We start from the raw sequence: 12,893 nt of genomic DNA on the forward strand, positions 1-12,893 counted from the left end.
TTTTAAAAAACACGTCCTGTGGCCAGGAGAGGCTTTTGTGCCACCTCACTGTGGGCCAGCTGGGTACACTCAGTGCCCACAGGGTACCCGTGAGGGACGTGCAGCCATCCCACCATCAATTACATCCCAACATCCACTTCATGGGCAGTGGATTCATCACAAAGCACATTATCCAGCTGCAGATTTGCTGGTTTATGTCTATGCTAATTGTCTTGGCTCCCTCTACAGCCAGTGGGAAAAACCAGGTTGCTCCAGGGTGTGGATCCACTGCTTCATCCTCCTCTTCCTGTGCACTGACCACACACGGGGCTGCCCAACACATCCCCCTAAACAGCCCCAGGCACACTGTTCTCCACCCCTGTATTCCTCTTTCCCTTCCCCAGTTCTTCTCCATTAACATCCTCATCTCCTCTCTAATAAATACCCCACTCCTTCCCCTCGAGCCCCAATTTCGATGGGTTTACTTCCTTATTTGTATTTATGGGTTAGAAATGATAATTCCTAACTTGTGAGCAATCCCATTAAGTGAATATTCCTCTCTGATTATACACCTGAAATTTCTCATTCCTACAATTTACACATCATCATCATCATCATCTTGCTGGTGGAGCCACAGGTCTTACTCAAATGGCTGCAAACACATTACTCCCCTCTTACTCTATGCAACACCTTATTATTCCTGATGTTACAAGAGAAAAGAGCTCTTTACATTATATAAGCCCATATAAGCAGGCACAGAATTGTTCCAGAACTTGGACAGTTATTTGCAGTAGGTGTTTGAAAAATAAAGTGAAACTTCAGTTTTGAATTGGAACAATATCAAAGAAACATGTTATTCCTTGAAACTACATTTGTGAACTGGTCTATTCCACGAGATGTGAAACACAAATGAACAGATGAGACCTGGTTTAGATCATTTAGACAAAGAAAATAATTTAGACCTTTAAGGCAGTTTGATCAGAGCAAACTGTGTAAGATTGAACAGCCAATCAGTGGGAGAATTAGGAACAGATCATGGGACAACCAAGTTTCTACGTAGAGCTGTGTTCATCTAAACCATAACATCCCATTTCTTTGCAGGATTAGGAATGTGAGTATCAAAATGTAAATACCGGGAGTCACCAGTTAACCACGTACCTTTGAGATCATCCAGGGCACTCCGTTTCCTTTGGCCTGTGCTTTCTGTGTTGTTCAGGGAATCATTTGCTTTAAGATCCAGGTCAGGTTCCTGCTTTCTCTGGTTTGCTGAAGGAGGTCCACCAAAAGGACCTGACATCTGGCCATAACTCAGTGGACCTTGACCAAACCCACCTGAACTACTCCCATCAACAGATCTGTCATGGGATTTACTCCCTGCCCCTCCAAAGGCAGAATTTGTGCCATCAAGGGAGCCCAACTGTCCAAAATCTCTGCCCTCTCCCCTGGCTCCTCCTGGACCTGACAGGGACCCTCTGTCATCAGCTGAACCTTTGTTCCCTGGCCCTCTGACATCACTGGCGGTGCCCTTTCCAGTTTCACCTCCCAAAGATCTGCCAAGATGTGAATCCAGCCCATACCCACCATCTGGTCCACCAGCACCTCCCACACCTCCTTTACCACGGACTGAATCCTGTTCATCCCCTCCCAACCTCCCAATGCCACTTGCACCGGCCCTGGCTACAGCTGACCCTCTGTCCTTGCCATAGAGAGACCCTGCACCCCACAGTGCTGAGCCTTCCCCAGAAAAGCCCTCTCCTCCTCCTCCACCTGCATATCCCAGAGCTCTGCTCAGCATGGCATCCCTGCCACGGCCAGATCCCATCGCTTCCTCACCTCCAGGAGGAAAATGAGCAGCTCCTGCCACAGCCCCAGCTGAGAAACCATCTTTTCCATAGAGAACTCCAGCTCCCCCCGCACCACCACCACCAGCCCCAGCTGGGAGACCATCCTTTCCATAGGGAGATCCAAGTCCCCCTACAGCAGCTGCACCAGCCCCACCAACACCTGCTCCAGATGGCCGACCATCTGGACCATACAAAGGCTCTCCAAATCCTCCTGCACCACCAGCACCACCAGCCCCAACTGGGAGACCATCCTTTCCATATGGAGCTCCAAGTCCTCCTGCACCACCAGCCCCACCAATGCCTGTTCCAGCTGGGAGACCATCCTTTCCATATGGAGCTCCAAGTCCTCCCGCACCACCAGCCCCACCAGTGCCAGCTCCAACTGGGAGACCATCCTTTCCATAGGGAGCTCCAAGTCCCCCTGCACCACCAGCTGCACCAGTGCCTGCTCCAACTGGGAGACCATCCTTTCCATAGGGAGCTCCAAGTCCTCCTGCACCACCAGCCCCACCAGCCCCTGCTCCAACTGGGAGACCATCCTTTCCATAGGGAGCTCCAAGTCCCCCTACACCACCAGCCCCACCAGCCCCAACTGGGAGACCATCCTTTCCATAGGGAGCTCCAAGTCCTCCTGCACCACCAGCTGCACCAGTGCCTGCTCCAACTGGGAGACCATCCTTTCCATAGGGAGCTCCAAGTCCTCCTGCACCACCAGCTGCACCAGTGCCTGCTCCAACTGGGAGACCATCCTTTCCATAGGGAGCTCCAAGTCCTCCTGCACCACCAGCTGCACCAGTGCCTGCTCCAACTGGGAGACCATCCTTTCCATAGGGAGCTCCAAGTCCTCCTGCACCACCAGCTGCACCAGTGCCTGCTCCAACTGGGAGACCATCCTTTCCATAGGGAGCTCCAAGTCCTCCTGCACCACCAGCCCCACCAGTGCCTGCTCCAACTGGGAGACCATCCTTTCCATAGGGAGATCCAAGACCCCCTGCACCACCAGCCCCACCAGCACCTGCTCCAACTGGGAGACCATCCTTTCCATAGGGAGCTCCAAGTCCCCCTGCACCACCAGCCCCACCAGTGCCTGCTCCAACTGGGAGGCCATCCTTTCCATAGGGAGATCCAAGTCCCCCTGCACCAGCACCAGCAGTACCACCAACACCTGCTCCAAGTGGCCGACCATCTGGACCATACAAAGCCTCCCCAAATCCACCTGCACCACCAGCACCTGCTCCAGCTGGGAGACCATCCTTTCCATAGGGAGCTCCAAGTCCTCCTGCACCAGCCCCACCAGCACCTGCTCCAACTGGGAGACCATCCTTTCCATAGGGAGCTCCAAGTCCCCCTGCCCCAGCACCAGCCCCACCAGTGCCTGCTCCAACTGGGAGGCCATCCTTTCCATAGGGAGCTCCAAGTCCCCCTACACCACCAGCCCCACCAGTGCCTACTCCAACTGGGAGACCATCCTTTCCATAGGGAGATCCAAGTCCCCCTGCACCACCAGCCCCACCAGCCCCTGTTCCAGCTGGGAGACCATCCTTTCCATAGGGAGCTCCAAGACCCCCTGCACCACCAGCTGCACCAGTGCCTACTCCAACTGGGAGACCATCCTTTCCATAGGGAGCTCCAAGTCCCCCTGCACCACCAGCTGCACCAGTGCCTGCTCCAACTGGGAGACCATCCTTTCCATAGGGAGATCCAAATACCCCTGCACCAGCAGTACCACCAACACCTGCTCCAAGTGGCCGACCATCTGGACCATACAAAGCCTCCCCAAATCCCCCTGCACCACCAGCACCTGCTCCAGCTGGGAGACCATCCTTTCCATAGGGAGCTCCAAGTCCTCCTGCACCAGCCCCACCAGCACCTGCTCCAACTGGGAGACCATCCTTTCCATAGGGAGCTCCAAATCCGCCTCTACCAGCCCCACCAGCACCTGCTCCAGCTGGGAGACCATCCTTTCCATAGGGAGATCCAAATCCACCTGTACCAGCCCCACCAGTGCCTGCTCCAGCTGGGAGACCATCCTTTCCATATGGAGATCCAAATCCACCTGTACCAGCCCCACCAGTGCCTGCTCCAGCTGGGAGACCATCCTTTCCATAGGGAGCTCCAAGTCCCCCTGCACCACCAGCCCCACCAGCACCTGCTCCAACTGGGAGACCATCCTTTCCATAGGGAGCTCCATGTCCTCCTGCACCACCAGCCCCACCAGTGCCTGCTCCGACTGGGAGGCCATCCTTTCCATAGGGAGCTCCAAGTCCCCCTGCACCAGCACCAGCAGTACCACCAACACCTGCTCCAAGTGGCCGACCATCTGGACCATACAAAGCCTCCCCAAATGCCCCTGCACCACCAATGCCTGCTCCAACTGGGAGACCATCCTTTCCATATGGAGCTCCAGGTCCCCCTGCACCACCAGCCCCACCAGCACCTGCTGCAACTGGGAGGCCATCCTTTCCATAGGGAGCTCCAAGTCCCCCTGCAACCGCCCCTCCAGCTGGGAAACCATCCATTCCATAAGGAGATGCAGCCCCTCCAAAACCAGCACCTGCAGCTCCGCCAACTCCTAATCCAGCAGCGAGACCATCTTTTCCACGTGGATACCCAAGTGCTCCTGTAGTAGCCCCACCAACAACAGGCCCAGTGGGGAGACCATCCTTTCCATATGGAGCTCCAAGTCCTCCTGCACCACCAGCCCCACCAGCACCTCCTCCAACTGGGAGACCATCCTTTCCATAGGGAGTTCCAAGTCCCCTTGCACTCGCAGCACCAGCTGCACCAACACCTGCTCCAAGCTGCTTACCATCTGGACCATACAAAGGCTCTCCAAATCCCCCTTCACCAGCCCCACCAGCCCCAAACTGGAGACCATCCTTTCCATAGGGAGCTCCAAGTCCCCTTGCATCACCAGCCCCACCAGTGCCTGCTCCAACTGGGAGGCCATCCTTTCCATAGGGAGATCCAAGTCCCCCTGCACCACCAGCCCCACCAATGCCTGCTCCAACTGGGAGGCCATCCTTTCCATAGGGAGATCCAAGTCCCCCTGCACCACCAGCCCCACCAGTGCCTGCTCCAACTGGGAGACCATCCTTTCCATAGGGAGCTCCAAGTCCCCCTGCCCCAGCACCAGCCCCACCAATGCCTGCTCCAACTGGGAGACCATCCTTTCCATAGGGAGATCCAAATACCCCTGCACCACCAGCCCCACCAGCCCCTGTTCCAACTGGGAGACCATCCTTTCCATAGGGAGCTCCAAGTCCTCCTGCACCACCAGCCCCACCAGCACCTGCTCCAACTGGGAGGCCATCCTTTCCATAGGGAGCTCCAAGTCCTCCCGCACCACCAGCCCCACCAGTGCCTACTCCAACTGGGAGACCATCCTTTCCATAGGGAGATCCAAGTCCTCCTGCACCACCAGCCCCACCAATGCCTGCTCCAACTGGGAGACCATCCTTTCCATAGGGAGCTCCAAGTCCCCCTGCACCACCAGCCCCATCAATGCCTGTTCCAACTGGGAGGCCATCCTTTCCATAGGGAGCTCCAAATACCCCTGCACCACCAGCCCTACCAGCACCTGCTCCAACTGGGAGGCCATCCTTTCCATAGGGAGCTCCAAATACCCCTGCACCACCAGCCCCACCAGTGCCTGCTCCAACTGGGAGGCCATCCTTTCCATAGGGAGATCCAAGTCCCCCTGCACCAGCACCAGCAGTACCACCAACACCTGCTCCAAGTGGCCGACCATCTGGACCATACAAAGCCTCCCCAAATCCCCCTGCACCACCAGTGCCTACTCCAACTGGGAGACCATCCTTTCCATAGGGAGCTCCAAGACCCCCTGCACCACCAGCTGCACCAGTGCCTGCTCCAACTGGGAGACCATCCTTTCCATAGGGAGCTCCAAGTCCCCCTGCACCAGCACCAGCAGTACCACCAACACCTGCTCCAAGTGGCCGACCATCTGGACCATACAAAGCCTCCCCAAATCCCCCTGCACCACCAGCACCTGCTCCAGCTGGGAGACCATCCTTTCCATAGGGAGCTCCAAATCCACCTGTACCAGCCCCACCAGTGCCTGCTCCAGCTGGGAGGCCATCCTTTCCATATGGAGATCCAAGTCCTCCTGCACCACCAGCCCCACCAGTGCCTACTCCAACTGGGAGACCATCCTTTCCATAGGGAGCTCCAAGTCCTCCTGCACCACCAGCCCCACCAGTGCCTACTCCAACTGGGAGACCATCCTTTCCATAGGGAGCTCCAAGTCCCCCTGCACCACCAGCTGCACCAGTGCCTTCTCCAACTGGGAGACCATCCTTTCCATAGGGAGCTCCAAGTCCCCCTGCACCACCAGCCCCACCAATGCCTTCTCCAGCTGGGAGACCATCCTTTCCATAGGGAGCTCCAAGTCCTCCTGCACCACCAGCCCCACCAGTGCCTGCTCCAACTGGGAGACCATCCTTTCCATAGGGAGCTCCAAGTCCCCCTGCACCACCAGCTGCACCAGTGCCTTCTCCAACTGGGAGACCATCCTTTCCATAGGGAGCTCCAAGTCCCCCTGCACCACCAGCCCCACCAATGCCTTCTCCAGCTGGGAGACCATCCTTTCCATATGGAGATCCAAGTCCCCGTGCTCCAGTACCACCAGCCCCAGCTGGGAGACCATCCTTTCCATATGGAGCTCCAAATCCCCCTACACCAGCCCCACCAGCACCACCAGCACCTGCTCCCAGTGCCTGACCATCTGGACCATATAAAGCCTCCATTTCTCCTGTGAAATTTCCACCTGCACCAGCAATAGCCCTATCTCCACCTGGAAGGCCTCCTGGCACATACAGAGAGCCAGACCTTTCTGCCTGCCCTAACTGACCACTGGCATGAGGTGTCAGGCCATCCTTGCCATAGGGAGTCCCTGTTTGTCCCTCTCTGTTTATACCTGCTCCGTTCTTATCACCCACAGTGGGATGCCCATCCTTGCCATGGTGGGACCTCATTCTTCCTGCCATTCCAGCACCTGCAGCATCTCCCCCAGCTCCAGTTCCTGGACGAGTCCTGCTGAACAGATCACCCACACTGGCTGCCACTCCAGTTGAATCAGGATCAAGCCCATCTGGCACAGAACTTCCACCACCCAACCTCCCAGCACCCCCAAAACCAGCTCTGTAACTGGCATCACCTAAATTCCCATCCTTGTCATGCTGAGAGCCCAAACCTTCTCCATCATCCATGTCAATGTTAACAGCACCCAGCACACCCTCACCTCTGCCATCCACAGAATTCCATTCGCCTGCCCCTCCTACTGCACCACCAGGACCTGCTCTGCCTGAGACAGCGTCCATACCATGGACAGCCCTTAACCCACTTCTGCCTCCTAAGCCTTTTAGTCCAAAGGTGCTGCCATCATTGGCCCCTGAGTCTCCATCTAGACCTGCTCCAGAAAACTGCCCAGACCCCATCTCTCCATTTATGTGGGTTTTGCGTAGCCCCTCTTTTCCCAAAAATCTTTGGCTTCCATCATCAGGATCAATGGAGTGTCCTTGGCCCCTGCCTTGGCTGCTGCCTTGGCCAGTTCTGTACCAGCCAGTTTTCTCCACACCAGGGGATGTAGAAAAGGAAGGATGATCTTCATCACCAGCTTGTTCTTGGCGCCGAAGCTTCCTTGCCCTTTCATTGTCTGCCATTGTTTCTTTCAGCCACTCAGATGTCTCCCTTTCAATCTGTTCTCCTTCATCCTGTCTCCTCTTTCCTTTGGCATCTGAAGTTGCATTGTTTGATGGGAGCAGATGTACAATTTACAGAAAAAGAGGGGAACAAAATAACAGAAAATCAGTAGGTCACTGCACTGCATCAACAACCAAACAAAATGTGTTAGCACTTTTTGAATTTCATTTTAGGACACACACAATATATTTAAATAAATTTAAAATAATTTCAAATCCTGAATTTTTCAATGCCACATTCAGACAACAAAATTAACTAAAGACAATTATTTTTAGTTAAAATGCATTGGTTTTTAGTGGAAACATGCTCATTATAACAAACAAACCAACCAAAAATAACAGAAAAAGACACTTCCAGCATGATAGGTCTGATTTAGAGGGGCTTAGATTGTATCTGGGATTCATTAATTCCATCTGCCTACTCCCTCCAGCTATGGAGAAGGAGCAGAATATTCCATGCCCAGAGGAGCCATCAGTTCCCACCCTGGAACTGGGATTTTGCTGCTCTGGAGGCAGCTTGCACATCTGGATAATGGCTGGTTTAGGGATGGCCAACCTGAGGACTAAAGCTTCCAGATCTGTGAATAGCTTTGGATTAATCCACAATTCAGGCTGTTCTGAGAGCAGGTCACTCACTGCTTTGGTTTCCAGGTTGGATATAATTTATCAGAGCTCACAGCTCACTGAAATCCACGGGCAGTTTCTTTTTTCAGAAACCTACGTTGGTTTGGAGAAGCCTTTGTGAGACACCCATCCTGCTGCTGTGTGAGGATCCCAAAAGAAACCAAAGGCATTGGGAACCAAAGGAACCACCTCTCAGAAGCAAACAAATATGAGCCAGGTGACTGTCAATGTGCCTGCACTGGGTGTTCCCACCTTCCCAGCTTCCTCTGAGCTCCTTCCAGCATGTTTAACCTCTAATTGGGAATGAAAAATATTATCTAGCAAGAAGAATGGCATTGATAGTGTAAAACTGAGAGTATCAAAAGCTCCCTGAGCCCCTTCCTGCTGCACTGTGATCACTGGAACAGCTTCCTCAAAAACATGTGGGGAGATAAGGAGAGATAACTGGTGGAGAATGTGCTACTTCATTATAGCTGTAGAGCAATCAAGCCAATAGGATTTGTCAGGACTAATTAAAAGGGGTAAAGTTGGTCTCATTTGAAGAGGAAAGAGGGTCTAACCAGACATTCATTTTCCCAAAGAGAATTTAGAATCATGGAATCACAAAATGGTTTGGATTGGAAGGGACCTCAAAGCTCATCCAGTTCCAACCCCCTGCCATGGCCAGAGACACCTTTCACTATCCCAGGTTGCTTCAAGCTCTGTCCAGCCTGGCCTTGGACACTGCCAGGGATCCAGGGGCAGCCACAGCTTCTCTGGGCAACCTGTGCCAGGGCCTCAGCACCTTCACAGGGAAGGATTTCTTCCCAAAATCCCATCTAACCCTGCCCCTCTGGCAGTGGAAAGCCATTACCCCTTGGGAGTGGTCCTGTCCCTCCAGGCCCTTGTCCAAAGTCCCTCTCCAGCTCTCCTGGAGCCCCTTTAGGCATTGAAAAGGTCTCCAAGGTCTCCCTGTAGTCTCATCTTATCCACGCTAAACACCCCCAGTTCTCTCAGCCATAATTTAGGAATTAGAGGCTCAGCAATTCATTTCCCGGCAGAGCAACATCTCCCTGAACCATCAGGCAGTGAGAGGAATGTTTTGTGCCAACACACCATGGGAACAACCCGCTGCCAACCACTCACACTCCACGAGGAGCCAGGCACTGGAGGAGCCCTGTCCCGCGTCGAGCGTGTACAGGCCACTGTCCGAGGGCACCGCATTCCTGACAATCAGCTTGTGGGTCAGGCCATCAGGTGTCACAGAGATCTGGTGCTTGTCACTGGCCTGGAGGAGGTGGCTTTTGTGCAGCCACAGGGGCTCGTGGCAGGGCGTGCACAGCACACACTGGAACTCAGCGTCCCCAGCCTCGGCACAGCGCACGTCGGAGAGCGGCTGCCGGAACCGCACCGGGATGGCTGCAGGGGAAACCAAGAGCTGTGGGAAGGAAACGGCTGGTTCTGGGCTCCAAGTAAAACTGTTACAGCTGAGGGAGGAAAGAACAGGAAGTTGTGGTGCCTCTGAGCATTGGGTTAATGAGAAAAAGGAAAAACTGAGATGTGGTTCTGTGCCAAATTCTGCAGAAAAGCAGAAAAGTAGATTTTTGTCTTTATTATCTTCTGAGACATTGTACCCCATAGCACTGAGGTGCTGGCAGTTTTTAGTCATTGATGTGTTCCTGCAGCATGATACTTGGATTGAGTTTGTTGTTATTATTCTGAGCTTACAGAAGCAAACTGTAATATGGGGTAGGTTAAGGAGTGTGCTCACTGTCACCCACAGCCAGACCCGTTCTCAAGCCCAGGCCTGTTCCCCTGGACTGCAAATGCAGCACCTAAAGCACAAAATCACCCTCCTGCTCCTTTTCACCTGTGCCAGACAAGGAACCCTTACTGGGCAACACAAAACCAGTCCTCTGTGGTGGTCAGGAGTAACTGAGCTTCACACTTGCTCCTAGACACAATTTTCCTAGACAAAATTTTGTCACAGTTGCACATCACATCCCTCAAACTGAACTCCTTACCTTGAGCATCCAGTTCAGTTGAGAAGATGGGGATGTCCTCCACCCTGACCTGGTACACCCCTGCATCCTCTGGCTGCACATCATTGATAGTGAAGCGGTACCTTCTCCCAACTCTCCTCAGGCAGTGCTTCCTGTACTCGTCCCCTGTCCCGTACCGGAGCCGCTCGCCGTCCTGGGGAGGGGAGGGGAGGGGAGGAGTGTCCTCACAAAGGCTCAGCCAGTGCCAGGCATTTTGAACAAATCAGGACAGGTTGGTGCTACAATCCCCTTGTTGATATAAATGAGTAACCTCACAGTGCCCAGGGCTCTTTGCAGCACACAGGCACTGTCTGGGCAGTGAATCCTGCACAGAGCAGGGTACCAGGCTCTGAAACTCAGCAAAACAGCAGCCCTTGGCTACCCACATAAGGGTCTGAATCTTAGCTAATACACAGTTATTGCAGCTACAAAAACAAAGAACTTTCTTGGCTTAGAGTTCAGCATCCTCCTAGCTGGATGAGCAGGAGACTTCACCACTTTCTGTAGCACACTTGGGTTACGTTCTCCAAATTGTGGTTCATAGAATTCATGTCCTACATTTGATCCAGAAGATTCATAGTTAGTCTGTCCTTCCCTTCAAGGAATTCTGATTTCCCCTGCGTTGAAGCCTCTAACCACAATTTGACTAAAAAGTGTCTTTCAGAAAAACATGCTCAGCGCTGAGCACTTGCAGATCCCATCTAGAGGGGATGTTTTACATCTCTGAGATCTTCTTTCATAGAGGGAGTTATAGGCCAATAACACACTTGAGAAAGTGAATAAAATTTCTATGAAACTGCAGGATTTCTGCAGCCTGAAAGACACTGTTGGGATGATGGTCTTAAACTGAAGAAGGGTCAGGTTAGATATAAGAAAGTAGCTTTTTCCCATGAGGGTGGGGAGGCCCTGGCACAAGGTGCCCAGAGAAGCTGTGGCTGCCCCTGGATCCCTGGAAGTGTCCAAGGTCAGGCTGGATGGGGCTTGGAACAGCCTGGAATAGTGGAAGGTGTCCTTGCCCATGGCAGGGGGTGGAAGAGGATGAGTTTTAAGGTCCCTTGACCTTTAAAAGGTCCCTTCCAACTCAAACTGTTCTATGAATTTCCTGAAGTCACAAGGATATCAGTAACTGACTGCATCCCCTGTACTTGGATCTATAAATCCCCAGGGATATTCACCACCAAGGATCACCCCACACTGCTCCCTAACCAAGCAGGGATCTGCAAAGGACAGACAACTTTAAGGCATTTATTTGCTCTCAGCCACTGCCTAGCAGATGAAGCCTTTTCTGTAGAACACTTGAGGGGTGCTCTGAGCTGCTGCTGCCCAACACATCCCTCTCACCTTGAGCAGGTAAACCTTGCTGTTTCTGCTTTTCAGCTCCATCTCCAGGCTGAACGTAGCATTTCCCTCCTTGTTGACTTTGATGTGTTCAAAGTTTCTGAGACTGTGAATGAACTGCAAAGAAATATTGAAGAACCTAGTAAATGATAAAGCTGCCATGACAGAAGTTCTTAAGCTGTTGAATTAATGTGAAATCTACTTTAAAGAGCTACCTCTAACGTTATGTAGGAGAAGTATCTGTAAGTCACAGTTCTGGTGCAGTAAGCTGCAGTATCTGTAAGTTGCCATGGTTTCCTCCTGTATATAAATTACTTTTTATGTGTTACCTCCTGGTCACTCCCACACTGCCCATCCAGGTCTCTACGTGCCCCTCTATGTGAAGGCTAATCTTTACTCTTGGACATACAATTTTTAATTTGGGGTCCAAATTCTTATCAGAGACAACTGAATACCCCTTTGGTCAGTATCTCCTAAAATATGTGAACTGAGCTTCAAAAAATTCATCAGCATTTTCACCTGCATGAGTAAAGAAGTGGAACTTCTTTAAAATAATGTCATAAATCATTGTCATACAACAAAATTTTCATCTCCAAAGCAATTTAGGAAGCTTTAGCCTGTTTTCAGAAGCTGTAGTTTGTTAAAAATTAGTGGTTTCAGTTTATTTTACCTTGTCTTGTTCAGTCTCTGTGTCCTTCCTTATCTCCTGCAGCTTCCTCAGCATCCCACGGAAGTCAACAATTCCATATTTCATACAGATTTTTTCATAATCTCTCTTATCTGCATGCAGCAACAGCTGCCACACAGCTTCTTTGTCCAGGGGCTTTGGTTTTGGTGCTATGACCCTGAGAAGCAGGGGTGGAAACATTCAGACATTTTCACAAACAACAAGATGTCCTGCTTTTCTATCCTTAATTCTCTTCCATCTCTCTTCCTCCTTCCTGTAGTTCACTTGGCCCCGTAGGTGGAGGCAGGAAAGACTGTGACTCTTCCAGAGCAGGTTTTCTGCATCTATACTACAAATTAAATGGTGCCAGGGAACAGCTTCCACACTGCTGAAGAGGCTCTGGCACAGTTTGGCCCAGGCCAGGTGATCCTAGGTCAGGATTCTGCACAGAGATCATTCTCAGCAGGCAATCCTTAGAGTTTCCCACCTGGGATGGGGAGGGTTATGCCCTGTGCACCTGGCAGTGCAGCTGGGCTGGGAGCCAGGGCTCAGCCCCGGGGCAGGCAGCAGAGCAGGGCATGGAGAGGTGTCCTTTAGACAGGAAGCTACTCGTGAGCTAAACACAGGGAGGCAGAGAAACACAGCTGCCCAGTGGGAACCTGAGGGTGCAGAGGAAATACCCTGAAAATGAGGCTGG

At 52.4% G+C, this 12,893-nt stretch overlaps 1 protein-coding gene across 3 annotated transcripts in view; it reads right to left on the reverse strand.

Moving 5' to 3' along the window:
* The window catches only part of IGFN1 (immunoglobulin like and fibronectin type III domain containing 1), a 40,743-nt gene that overhangs the window by 11,994 nt on the left and 15,856 nt on the right, over positions 1–12,893 (reverse strand). For all 3 annotated transcript variants that reach the window (XR_005603663.1, XM_039565427.1, XM_039565426.1), the window contains exons 9-13: positions 12,200–12,374; positions 11,533–11,646; positions 10,174–10,345; positions 9,296–9,568; positions 1,138–7,581 (exon numbers count right to left, since the gene is read on the reverse strand). Coding sequence is in view for 2 of the 3 variants with exons in the window: in XM_039565427.1 (XP_039421361.1) it covers positions 1,138–7,581; positions 9,296–9,568; positions 10,174–10,345; positions 11,533–11,646; positions 12,200–12,374 (7,178 nt within the window). In the remaining variant the exon portion in view is untranslated. The remainder of the gene's footprint in view (positions 1–1,137; positions 7,582–9,295; positions 9,569–10,173; positions 10,346–11,532; positions 11,647–12,199; positions 12,375–12,893) is intronic.

Source organism: Corvus cornix, chromosome 26, assembly GCF_000738735.6.
Source record: "Corvus cornix cornix isolate S_Up_H32 chromosome 26, ASM73873v5, whole genome shotgun sequence".
NCBI classification, from domain to species: Eukaryota; Metazoa; Chordata; class Aves; order Passeriformes; family Corvidae; genus Corvus; species Corvus cornix.